At 49.8% G+C, this 12,413-nt stretch overlaps 6 protein-coding genes across 6 annotated transcripts; 2 read left to right on the top strand and 4 right to left on the bottom strand.

The window, feature by feature from the left end:
* Positions 1-258: 258 nt before the first annotated feature.
* Positions 259-2,332, bottom strand: Z518_03771 (tRNA pseudouridine(38-40) synthase; the record flags this gene model as incomplete). The annotated part of the gene is made up of 3 exons (XM_013417481.1): positions 259-1,747; positions 1,809-2,009; positions 2,088-2,332. 3 exons carry the CDS (start codon positions 2,330-2,332, stop codon positions 259-261), a joined length of 1,935 nt encoding a protein of 644 aa, XP_013272935.1.
* A 1,012-nt stretch (positions 2,333-3,344) lies between these two features.
* On the bottom strand, positions 3,345-3,659 carry Z518_03770 (uncharacterized protein; the record flags this gene model as incomplete). Its single annotated transcript, XM_013417480.1, has 1 exon — positions 3,345-3,659. The coding sequence occupies one exon, from the start codon at positions 3,657-3,659 to the stop codon at positions 3,345-3,347; it is 315 nt and encodes a 104-aa protein (XP_013272934.1).
* A 1,355-nt stretch (positions 3,660-5,014) lies between these two features.
* Positions 5,015-6,178, top strand: Z518_03769 (uncharacterized protein; the record flags this gene model as incomplete). Its single annotated transcript, XM_013417479.1, has 5 exons — positions 5,015-5,125; positions 5,186-5,349; positions 5,407-5,512; positions 5,564-5,992; positions 6,086-6,178. 5 exons carry the CDS (start codon positions 5,015-5,017, stop codon positions 6,176-6,178), a joined length of 903 nt encoding a protein of 300 aa, XP_013272933.1.
* A 329-nt stretch (positions 6,179-6,507) lies between these two features.
* Z518_03768 (uncharacterized protein) lies at positions 6,508-7,208 on the top strand (the record flags this gene model as incomplete). The annotated part of the gene is made up of 2 exons (XM_013417478.1): positions 6,508-6,705; positions 6,762-7,208. 2 exons carry the CDS (start codon positions 6,508-6,510, stop codon positions 7,206-7,208), a joined length of 645 nt encoding a protein of 214 aa, XP_013272932.1.
* A 643-nt stretch (positions 7,209-7,851) lies between these two features.
* On the bottom strand, positions 7,852-8,817 carry Z518_03767 (uncharacterized protein; the record flags this gene model as incomplete). The annotated part of the gene is made up of 1 exon (XM_013417477.1): positions 7,852-8,817. The coding sequence occupies one exon, from the start codon at positions 8,815-8,817 to the stop codon at positions 7,852-7,854; it is 966 nt and encodes a 321-aa protein (XP_013272931.1).
* Positions 8,818-9,466: 649 nt separating this feature from the next.
* Positions 9,467-11,935, bottom strand: Z518_03766 (uncharacterized protein; the record flags this gene model as incomplete). Its single annotated transcript, XM_013417476.1, has 3 exons — positions 9,467-11,288; positions 11,340-11,458; positions 11,513-11,935. 3 exons carry the CDS (start codon positions 11,933-11,935, stop codon positions 9,467-9,469), a joined length of 2,364 nt encoding a protein of 787 aa, XP_013272930.1.
* Between the last annotated feature and the right edge of the window lie 478 nt (positions 11,936-12,413).

The raw sequence follows: 12,413 nt of genomic DNA, 5'->3' as shown, positions 1-12,413 counted from the left end.
GGATAAGAAAAAGGAATGATGGTGGGATGGTGGGACGGCGATATGCTGCTCATGAAGCATTGCCTTTTTGGGCAGAGAATAAATAATACTTCGCACTCACGACCGAGAACAAGGCTGGCGTTTAGACATCTACCATCAAGACTCCGGGTTTGGCCAGTTGTTCTACAAAGGCAAATGATTGAGCCCGGAGACCATGTGAATAAGTCAAATTGTGTGGATTTTTGATGTAAAATGCTTCCGTAACATCAGTTCAGATTTTCAACCCTCATCCCCGTGAATATCCTTAACTGCATCATCGTCGTCGTCGTCCTCCGCATCGGGATTGCCATCTGCATCCACGAGTGCATGTTCAACATGGCTCATTTGGTCCGTGTAACCATTAATTTTCGTTCTCGTCGCCTCAATTCCTCCCGACGTGACGAACAAAAAGGTCTCGCTCGGAAAGCTGTCGACATGATTGAAGAAATTCCCAAAGACATTCTCTTTCTCCTCATCTCGATACATGCGTTCATAAATTTGTTGTTGCTTGAACAAATCCATCTCGGTTCTAAATTTGTCAAAGTCAATTGATTCCTTGCCATAGTCGCGCTTCGCACGCTTGTTGTAGGAGTCGAAAATGGGACGTTCAAGCAGCAAACCCAAACTCGGCGCTCTGGGGATCGAAATATTTTCCGGACCCATGCTCTCAACCATACGCTTTGGGTCGCAGCCACAACGGACCACGAGCGCGACCATCCCGACCATTTTGCGGATTTGGTGCATCATGAAACTTTGTCCGTGGACTTTAAGGCTCAGCCATTCAGTGCCGTTGATTAAAATGGGCTCCGGGTTGACGAGGAATGATTTTATCAGCCGTTTGGAAGATGGGTCTTTGAAGGTCTTTAGGATCGTGTAGTTGTGGTAATTGCGTGTGCCGACGAAAAAATTGAGTGTTTCTTGGATGCGTGTGAGACGAGATGCCGGGATACGGTAGGCTCGTTTAGCGGTGATGTAGGCTTGTCGGAGGCGTTTCATTGCTTCGTTGAGGATGATAGAGCGTGAGTGTTTGGGTGGTTGTGATGCGGGTTGATGCGTGTCTGTAGACTCCTTGATATCGGTTTCCATGTTCTCTTCAGGTTTGGTCACCTCTTCCTCCACTTTCCCGGACTCAGGCTGCGTTTCCTGGCCCGTTCCAATCTCTGGCCCTACGGCTGTCGAGCTGTTCTTGACTCTATCGTGATCTTCGCCTTTCAACCAGAGCGCCCTCTCCAAGATATTCCTGATCTCTGCATCATATTCCGCCAGAATAGGCTTGATGACTTCCTCATCAACTTTCTCCCAATATCCCAACACTTCTTCTTGCCGCTTCTTATAGGCCTCCATATCCCCTTTCTTCTCCGCCCACTCATCACAGCTCCTTCCCAAGAAACTGCTTGGATGAGGCGGCAAGAAACTATGGCTGGGGATTAAATACTCATAGATCCTCGAGTCCACAGCCTGATACGCACTGAAACTGTTATTCGTTCTTTCAAAACCCCAGACTCGAATCTGTGGCGTTAAATTTTCATTGATTTTCTTGACAATATCCACATCCTCGACGATTAGCTTGAGAGAAATCACATTACCGGCTGCATGGACACCTTTGTCGGTTCGGGCACATCGTACGAAAGAAGACTTTTTTGGGTCGTCGGCATTCGCTTTGGAGATGGCACCTGCGGCAACAAAAGCCTGGAACAGGTCACCTTCAATGGTTTTTTGGTCGTGCGTCCTGATTCGACTGGCATTAGCTTCAGTTCGATTTTGCATATCAACAACGGGACTCCCCGCACAATTGCATTCCCTTGTAACCTGTTCCGGCATATCCAATCAGAACCGCCACCTTTTTCTTCGGTCTTCGCGCCTCAGCGGCTAAGACTTCGTCGCTGAATTTCGTCGCATAGATGGGTAACTCGGCTTTGCCCTCGTCGACTCGTTGTCGTTTAGCGGCTTGCTCGTCTTCATTCCGTTTCCTCTTGTCTACTTTGTTCATACTTAGCAAGTCAGTCTTGAAATCTCAAAGGCTTTTCGAGAACGAAAAGCACAACAGGGTATGTGGCGGAGAGACTTACGCCCACTCTGTCCTCCCCATATCTCTTCTCTTACCCTGACCACTTCCTCGACCACCTCTGCGCGCTCCCCGCAAAACAACTCTCGAACCCAATTTTCTTTCATCTGCCTGACCTTCTCTGGGTCTAGGAATCTTGGCCGTCCCTGCATCGGATTCCGAGGTAGTGTGGGGTCCTTGACGAGCGTTTGTGGTCGAAGAGATCTTTTGCGCGGCGGGCGCCATGGTCGACGGACTGCTAGGTTCCATATTGGCGACCTGTGGAACATGAAAGCATCGACTCAATCTAATGGTCAAAATTTGATATTGATGGGAGAGTTCCACGAAATTCTGGGCTTCTCCAATTGCGTTGCACTGCTTTTGGTGGAGCATTTAACCATCAAACGCAGCCAGCCTCGTCATGGTATCTTCTTACCCCTCTGCGTGCCCCTGGACTTTCTTCTCTCTACCAAGGTACCATTGCCTTCTCATGCCTTCCATGCTACTTCCTAGATCTGATTCCACATGCGAGACCGGTCTTGCCTATCAGGACACAATTTCAATCCTCCGACTTCATATACTGAACCATTACTCGTCCCGGCCGTCGGCCTCACCTCCACCTCAATAGGTTCCTTTCCAATACTTCTCGCCTTCGCCTCCTCCATAATCGCCACTGTCGCGGTGGTACCTATCCTCTTAGCACTAATAGACGTGATATAAAAGCAAATCATCCAGCGTTCGCAATCTACCTGCCACTTTGATCTGCATATCGGGCTGAGAATGTTTCCTCATCAACTTCAAATGAGGCACTGTGGCCCCTTTGTACGTATCCATGCCACTGGACTGCTTGACGAATGCGACATTCAAAGACGGACAAATCTAGATAATATGCTCGTCCTTCAGGAAATCGTTTTCGAAAATGACTTTCAAAATGGCTCCTCTGCTCGTCACTGCAGTATTGACTGCCTGAACCTCGTCGGTGACATAGTTCCAATCACCTCCCAGGACTTTTGCCAATGTTGACCACCATATCGTTTTTCCGATCCACCGGTCTCAGCGGCCTTCTGTGCTTTAAACACTTTGGCCTCGGTCGCGCTGTTCCCTGCGGGGGAATCCACTGACGGGACAGACGCTGACACCGGTTTCTTCGAGGACCTTCTTCGCTTGAGAGATTGATAATACCTTCCCATCCAGCGTATTTGTTGGGCCACAACAGTCCTTTAACGTCGTGTTGAGGGGCTTACCCCATAGTGCAGGCAACTGCACGAGTAAGTCGAAGGGCTTATGCTGAAGATGATGGTCGAGGTCGTTGAGATATTGGAGGAGGGATTGCACTGTGTAACCCTTGACATTGTATCCCAGTGCCGTTATCCATTCCACCTCTTTTGAACTCTCTTGACTTCATTGTGGTGTCGTGCTTGTCGTCGTCGTGTTGGTGCTGCAGGACGCGCAACCCCTGAGCTGCCAGCACGTCCCCGTCTGCCGTTGGATTCGTCTTGGTTTCCCCATCGAAGTAGGTAGTCACACCGGACACCGCGAGAAGGTGCGAATCCATCGTCCCACTGGCCAGCAGCCAGCGCCCTGGGTGCTCGGACATTGTTGTTGGCCAATCACGTGACGTGTTACCTTGGCAACTTGCACCCTTCCTTCTCTTCAGTCTTGCTCTCTTAGATAGAACAACAACAACACAACATTCCTTCTCTAGACTCCACAGTCTATCAATTGTTTCAGGTCAAGATGAATAGTGAGGTGTATCGTCTACCCTGTTTGTTGTAGCGGCGTGAAGAGAATGTTTGAGCTAACTAGAAACTATGTGCTGGGGGTGGCCGCTTTAATGATGTATGCTCCGTAAACGAATTGTTAGTCTATTGGCATAAGGCTGGAATGCTTGGCAGAAATCCACCACTTGCTATTCCAACGCAAGTTGCAGGGAAAATTTCCCGCCAAATTTAGCGGTCGGTGTCGCCGCTTTTGGAGGAGTTTTTCCTCGACGCCAAGAACGGCAACCTGGTCTGCCTTCTTGCTCTCGCCTTCCCGTAGGGAGCATGCCACTTTTAACCAGCTAACCTTTCGCTCTCGCTGTCGCTTCGTAACCTCCTCAACTTCCCTTGTCTCATTCTGCCACCCTCTAAGCGTCATCGAGGCAGATCTGCCGAATGCCGGTGCCTAACGCCAAGGTTGCACGCGCTATCCCCTGCTCTCTAGCGAAAACCCGTTGTCGTGCCCCCAGTCTGCGTCTCAGGATACTTCACGCGTCTCTGGTCAGCAGCGGTGCGTTCAGCGATCACCGAGGACGGTTTTGAGGGTGCTGCTGCGCGCGAGTCGAAGAATTGCTGAAGAATTACCGTGTCATCGTGTGCGGCCACAAAATTACCTTTCGCGGAGCAAAAAGGCACGCTCCTTCAAACTCCTCCTTCGGTCGGCGGCCAGACGTAGTCTGGTTGACGAAGTCGCGGATCCATTTATTTTGACGTCCCTGAATAGGTCCTTGCCGTTGGGCCATCTGGCGAACGACGGACACATCGAACGCGGAGTTAGTAGCCATCGTCGCTAAGCACCTCCCTCAAGCTCTTTCTTCCCGGGTTTTCCTTAAGGGGGTCACTTCTTCATCCACCGCTACCTACCTTTGCAGCCGGTGCTCTATCGGACTACGTCACTCGTTTAACATGTCTACAATCGACAACCTCTCTAGAAGCCTATATATGCGCTGCACAGTTCCGATGAATATCCCGCTTTCTTACCCTTCCCTCCGCTGGCGCCATACTCTCAGAGCGCGGATTCCTCTCGCGCCATACCGCACAAGCTCCACGACGCGATCAAACTCAAAGCTCGTAGTATCCGGTGAGCCGGAAGGGTTTGTGACAGGCAACTCGGACTTTGGTCGAATTCGCAGACCTGGATTGATATACTTCGACAAGACGCAATATATCCCCGCTCTCGAAAACTTGAACGATGTTCAGCTCCTTTGCCGCCCTAGGCGATTTGGAAAGTCGCTCACTGTCTCGATGCTGCGACACTTCCACGGAGTCGAGTTCCGCAGCAAAATACGATGAGCTTTTCAAGGTATGTGGAGGCTCTTAGTACAAGGTTTTCCTGCACGTAATCACTGATACTGAAAACTAGGGTCTCAGCGTGGATGAAGCTGTCCAAAAGGGCACAGTTCAACCTGGACGATATCTTGTTTTAGATTTCGACTTCTCCCGCACCCAGCGTTCTCACAGCATGAGCGAGTCTGCCGAGGGCCTTAGGATGGAAATGAACCGTGGGCTCGAGGTATTTAGGGAGGAGTACTCTGAATACTTAGGCCCATCTTTCGAATCGTGAACCGCCGATCTTGACTCGAGGTACCCGGGCCCAAATCTCGGGAAACTCGTTTACGCTGTTCAATTTGCGCTGCGAAATATCCACAAAAGGGGCGAGAAGGATAATCCCCTATGGGATGTACTAGGGGTATGTTTCTTCTGCACTACTATACTCTAAAACGCGTTCTAACTCCCCAAGATCTATGTGCTAGCAGATGAATACGATGCTTATGCCAATGGGTGTATGGATCCACATGACCCAAGGCAGTGGTCCGATGCCGAACCCGCACTAGTTCTAAAGTCATTTTGGTCTGCTGTCAAAGCTGGCACGGCGTTGACGCACGGTATCCGAAAGGTGTATACCACTGGCATCACACCTCTCCTTCTAGCCGACCTTTTTAGCGGTGCCAACAACCAACAAAACATCTCTTTTGACCCACGGTTTTCAACTCTCTGCGGATTGACTCGATCCGACGTGCTAGGAGCACTAAGAATCGTGTGCAGTAATGAAGAAGAGTTGCAAAAGCATTTTAGAGAATTGGAACACTATGCTAATGGTTATCACTTCTGCCAAACACAGAGTGTAGACAAAGTTTTTAACACGCAGACTGCTCTTTCATATCTTGATGTAAGTGGACCCCTTTTTAAAACACAGGCTGCTCTTTCATATCTTTAAGAAGTACCGTCCAACTCTAGTACTAATTGTTGGGCATACAGTCAGTCAAGCACAGAAACAAACTCCGAGTCGACGACCCCCAACTATGAGGTGCCTGACACTTCTTACGCATTTGTGCCAAAGCGCCTGCCGCTGTGAATGAAATGCAATTTGCACTTCAAAAGGACGAGCATGGGTCTTACCAAAGATTCCATATCAGCAGATGCACGGCAGCTTTAAGCTATCCGAACTAGTAAGTCATGATCGTTACCAATAGGGATATTAAGTTTGAATCTCACATTCTTGCCTACTTAGAGTACTAGATTGGAGGGGAAGGCGACAAATCTGCACGGCAGTCCTTGATGGTCTACATGGGTGGCTTGACTTTCGACTCGGCGGAACCGTCCAAGTTCTTAGAGATACCCAACCTCGTCGCTGCCTAAAGGTTTGGATTCGCGCTCATTAATCGACTTGGGTTATACCAAACCATGCGAAATGCTCTACATGAACTTGCTGAGAGCGGCAACCCAATGGACGTACTTTTTGGGTACTGCTACTTGATGCGAGATCGTGATGTTGGCGACAAGGCATTCGAAAAGACGGGGGAGAACCACCGGGACAGCATCATGATCACGATTCTGGAGAACCCTGCCATTCAGCCAGCGGTTGAATACGAAGTTGAGAAGGTAAGATCGCTGTTAATATACTATACTAGCTAACATACAGCTGACGTGGATAACAGTCTACAAAGGGAAAAGGGTTTGTCGATCTGCGCATTACGACCAAGAACTGCTACACTCTTATCGAATTTAAGAATATTCAAATCCCCTACTTGGAGCTCGATGGAGAAGATAACCTTGACAAAACGCAACGGCTCGAGGCTATGAGGCTCGACCAGATTCTTGGGTTGAAATTCAAAGGCGATAAATGGCGAACGGGTATTACTATCCGCGACTGGATTGATGGAAAATGCAAAGCTCCAATCTCCGGAAGTGTCCGCAAACAGCTTCAGTCTTATATTGCGGGCGAAACGGTGCAAAAGGAGATTGTCGGTAAAAAATCCCGTGCCTTTGCAACCGTTATTGTTGGATCGCGTCGCATACTCGTGCGTGAGATGGATAGGCATGGCAAGTGGGTCGGAAAATTTCAGCTTACGGGATGGAAAGGGAGTCCCAGCGTTATCAACTAGCGGATCTCGATTCTCGAACAAAATTCTTCAGCGAGTGGACGGAATAGATTGAGATACTATTACCGACGCTGTCTCTGCGATGCTAGCAGATGCAGAGAAAGATTGACTTAGAGACACTGTAGAATAATGGATCCGAGAATCAACCAAGGCTCGAGACGGGAACGTGTATGAATGGACTGGGTTCGGTGGTAAGATGGAAAGAAGTGTGGCTAACAGTCAACTACGACTTCTCGTCAAGTCGAGTTTAAAAGTCGAGTTTAAAAGTTGTTGAGAAAAGAGTCCCTCCTAAAGCGGCGGGAACAACCTCCGGATTCGGCAGCGAATAGCCCTCGGAGTAACATTAGACCGAATCACGTGCTGTTTACCCTTTGATACCACAGCACAGGTAGGTGTGCCGAATTGGGTAAGGTGTATTTAGCGTCTTGGTCCTGGGCGAAATATGTGTTACCAATTTTGAATTTCTTCCCTCTCCCCATTTTCGGGAGTCTTTACTTGAACAATGCTCGAGACTACATCCTATCACCAATCCATTTCCGTGAAGAAGCTCACCCCTACGGAATGTGCTCCTGCACATACTTAGAAGACACCGTCTCTTCCATTCCCCCTTCTGTCTCGTTGTCTTCTTTTCCGCTTGTCTCCTCGTCTACTTACCTACTCCCGTCTTCCTCATCCTCACCATCTCATCTTTCGTGATCTTTATGACCATTTTCTGCAGAATCCAATCCGGGAGCGCACTCAACACCCCAAATTGCAAGATATGCGGCCAATACGGCGTAACCACAACATGCCCACAGCCGACTTTATCCAGCGACGTCTTCGCCACAGTCCTCGCACTCGGCATGAACAGGCTGAGCATACTGTCATCCCTCTCCGCACCAGCAGTGACGACCATTCCTAGGTCCAACGACTTAATTTCCACATCCAGGTTCTCCGCGACCATCTCACAATTGAGAGAGACACACCAGCGGGAAACGTAGGCTTTCGCAGCTGCGTACGCGACGAGGTAGGGGGTCGGCACTTGTTCGGAGGCGCTGCTGACGTTGAGTATCAAGGCGGGTTGGTTTTGAGCAAGCAAGGGCAAAACGAGGCGAGTAATCTGCGACATGAAGCGGGTGTTAAGGTTGATCCAGGTGTCGAGGTCGGCGGCTGATATTTCCGTCAAGGCTGCCCAGTCCGGTCGAATGCCTCCCGAGCCGCCGACATTGTTCACTACGACGGTCAAGGTGAGGTCTTTGAGCACTGCCAGGACCGTCGATTCGGATGTAGGGTTCCAATCGGCGGCAGCGTCGAGGACGAGAAGGCGTATTTCGCATTTGAATTCCTTTTCCAATTCATCTTTCACCCCAGCTAGCTTCTTCTCATTGCGACCGTGCAGCACGACATTGAAGCCTCGGCTACATAGCTCCTGGGCAAAGCCTTTGCCGATGCCGTCACTGGCGCCGGTGACGAGGGCCCATGATTTCCCTCCACTCGTGGTATGTTGATAGCGAGAAAGCTTGGAAGAATGCAAGAGGAATCGGACGAGCTCTACGGCTTTGTACAAGAACCATGACAGAGTCAAAAAGCCGACCAGTGAGGAGACGGGGTAGATTCTGGTTGAGGTAGCCATATTGTCTCCACCGCCCTCCGTTGATGTTAGAACCAGTCGAAGATGTGAACAATTTTTGCCTCCTTTTATTGTTATTATTATTTTTGGGCCTGGACTCTTTCTCTGTTCCCAGTGAGGAAAGCATCAACGTTTACGGTGTCATCATTCCAGCCTGATCAATGTTTATAGTACATTAGAAATCAAAATGTGAGCAACGTCGGGCCGGCCTCGAGGGTGAGATCATAATGCCACCAACCGAGGTGACATTCTCATGCTCGGAGTGACTCTCGGAGGATCCCTTTTCTGCACACCGGCTCTCGAGAGTAGACGGCGTTGGAGCGCGAATAAGAGAGAAGATTTGAGGTCTTACACACCACCGGCCTTGCAAGTCGAGACAGGAATCCGTCGCTGGACAAGTTCATTTTCACTAGAACCAAGCTCATTTGTACATTCTCGGTTGTTACACTGTCGTTTCTTTCACCATGCTTTTTGGGCATAATCCAACATCACATCGTCGCTCATTTGCATGCTCATGCTCGAGTTAGCCATGTCATCTCACGTTTCGCTCTCGCTTGTCCTCTAATGGGTGCTCTCTCGTGCCTTGGCATATCTTGTCACCGACGCATTCACCGCCGTTTGAGCTGTTCTTTCAGCTGGATTTCATGCTGGTTCAGTTGCTGGTGCTCTCCTCCAATCTGCTACTGAAACGATGAACAACCTTAATCCAGCCGTGCTTAAGTAGGTCGCCAAATCGCCCGATGAAGCGTGAATAAGAGTCCTTGTCGAACACCGCCGACGATTCCTGTCCCTTAACATAGTCAATAATGACCAACAAGCAGTCTGTCCAGTGTTTCATCGTGTATGTCTCCGCAGGGATCTGATCCGGAGCCCAGAACCAATTGAAACCATAATTATTGTGAAACGTGTCCGACATCCTCTGGAGGTCTTGACGTATTTCATCCAAGATTCGATTTGCGAATTCGTTCATCTCTTTCTGAGGCACTTGGTCAACGAACTCGCAGAGGGTGATGACCAAAATTGACCAGGCGTACATGTCAATCGGATTAAAGTAGCGTAGGATCGGAGACGTTGCGGCCGCATTCCAGTTGAGGCACACAGCCAATCGGTCGGCAGCCTCCAGAACGAACAGAGGATGGGGTCCATTGAGTACATGGCGAGACGTGACCAGTGCCATGAAGTACTTGATTTCTAGATGAATCCGATGTTGTTCTGGGTGGATGGCGGGAAATTCAATGCGGAGCTGATCGAGGAAAGGTTGGATGTAGCCAAACATGACACTATGAGCGAACCTGCTTGGTTCATCATGGTAAAAGAGAGTCGAGAACATTCGGAAGGCCTCTGAACTACGAGCAAGGTATACGGACTCAACGGGTACTCGTGGAGAGTCAAGAACTTTGGCTGAATAAGAAGTGAATCGTGGCAGCGTCCAATGCTCCATACCAAGGCTGAGGCCGTGGTATTTCCCCAAGAGACATGTACAATTGTAAGCTTGTTCAATAATCTTGTTGAGTTCGGTGCGGTCCTTGACGAAGCCATTCGACCATTTAGCTGAATTGTCCAACTGGAGATATTCGATGATGCTCTGACTGGCTGCGACAAGTTCGGCTGTAGGCATGACTGAACCAAGCATTTGAGTGACATCGCTCTGAGACACCAATGCCACCAGGAGGAATGTCCAAATCAAGGCCAGGTTTTCATCGGTTGAACGAGAGGAAGAGTGTGCATGCGACTTGTCATTGAGGAATTGTGCCAGCTGGTCATAATTGTCGAAGAGCTTTAATGTGAGATCAAGTTTGGGGGGTTTGCTGGAGGTGTCCAGATTTTGATTGGAGGAGTTGGCGTCATGACTGCCATTGACGGCGACACCGACGGCAGGATAGGGAAAGATTTCGATAGCGGTTGAAAAGGCATATTGGACACTTTTGGTGGAATTTTCGACAACTCCCATGACAATTTCGGCCTTAGGAAGAAGTGCGAAGAGTCGATGGACGTGTTCGTAGTACTGGGACAAGAATGCAGGATCCATCTTGACGGTTTCCCGATTTTCATCAGAATCCCCAATACGCTGACGTTTCGCCGGAGGATATTTCTCGTTCAGAGTTGATTCTGACCAAAAGGCACCGCCAGGATTCTGTGTGTTTCCACTCTCTTGATTGGGAACGGGCTCGTTCGGAGCAATGGAAAGGCTGCCAGCCTCACGTGGCCGAAGACCAGGATGGACAGAAGAGCTGCCCCAGACCCCGGCGCTTGGGATTCGGTCTCGTTGAAATTCTGAAGAGGTAAACGGGCTTACATTACCTGGATCTGGAAAAGAGAAGGTGCGCTTTGTAGAGGAGGTTGGCTCGTCAGATGAATAGGGCTCGGCGTAGGCAGCGATGCCTGTATTGGAACTTCCGTCTAACGACTGACGCAGTGCTTGCTTTTGCACGTGTTCGACTTGCTGGACACGTTCCGCTAATTCTTTGATGTAGCTGTTCCATGTGTTAGTGACAGAGACAAAGCTAGGACGGCTGGGAGCTTACCCTTTGGAGGGGCCACGTTTCATAGGTTTGCGCTCAAATTCACACGTCACACCAGCCTTCGTGCAGTTAGAGCAAGTTTTTGGTGTCCCGTCAGCCTCTGCAGGAGCATCACATCGAATCTGGGTCGCGTTAAAAGACCATGGTTCAAGAAGTTGGGCTGAGACGTGAAATACCTTCTTCCTACGACATTCATCACACGCCCTCGATGTCTTTGACCTTTTTCTCCTTTCTCCTGTTTGTGGAGTCTGTGTCGTATCGGCGGACTCATCACCACTGGCGTGCGGCGCGGTAGGCATGAATGGTTGGCTTGGAGTCTGAGGAGGCGCCATTACAGCATCTGCGGTCGCGTTGGAAGCTGCGCCATTGGGAGCTATGGACATATTGCTCAACACACCGTTTCCAGATGTATCAATTGGCCCAGCAGTCTCATCGAGCTGTCTGGCGAATTGGGGGATGGAGTAGTTGGTGGTCATGGTCAGCTCCGAGTCGATCGGGAACGGGTATTGAGACTGAGAGAATTGTGTAGAAGGGGCCGAAGGGAAATTGGGATTCGGATCGTCGCCAGACTGGTCGCGAGCACTCACACTCCTCGCCATCGCTTGGTTGGATGCTGATAGGATTAGTTCAAGATGCGACCGCGGTTCCGAAAGATGGATAGTGATGAGAGTGAGTCGCGACTCAGCAAGGATCCAAATCAAACTTGGCCAGCGAAACCCGCCGTGTCCGATTCGGGGTCTAGCGTGAACTGCGCAGTCAAGTTCCAAGCCTCACCTGACTGGCAACAGCCTCTAGCAAGCCTTAGGTAAGAAGCAGACCTCATCGCGACCAATCGAACGCGCGAGACGCGGAAGGGAAACATCTTGACTGAGTTGGTGCGATATGAATTCTGGGGAGAGTAATGAGCCAGTCAAAAATATAAACCGTCTGCGGCTTCTACCCTTCTGCTAGAGTATGACTTTTTGTGTGCGCCACACCCCTGTCGCATTCAGGACTATGGGTGAACTAGACATTGGAATAATATTGATGGATGGCCTAGTCATTGTCGCATACTGACCTTTCCGTCTCATTATGGCA

The sequence above is a fragment of the Rhinocladiella mackenziei genome (genome assembly GCF_000835555.1).
Source record: "Rhinocladiella mackenziei CBS 650.93 unplaced genomic scaffold supercont1.3, whole genome shotgun sequence".
NCBI lineage: Eukaryota > Fungi > Ascomycota > Eurotiomycetes > Chaetothyriales > Herpotrichiellaceae > Rhinocladiella > Rhinocladiella mackenziei.
Note: the sequence above shows the minus strand (reverse complement) of the source record. Positions and strands in the feature narration are given on the sequence as shown.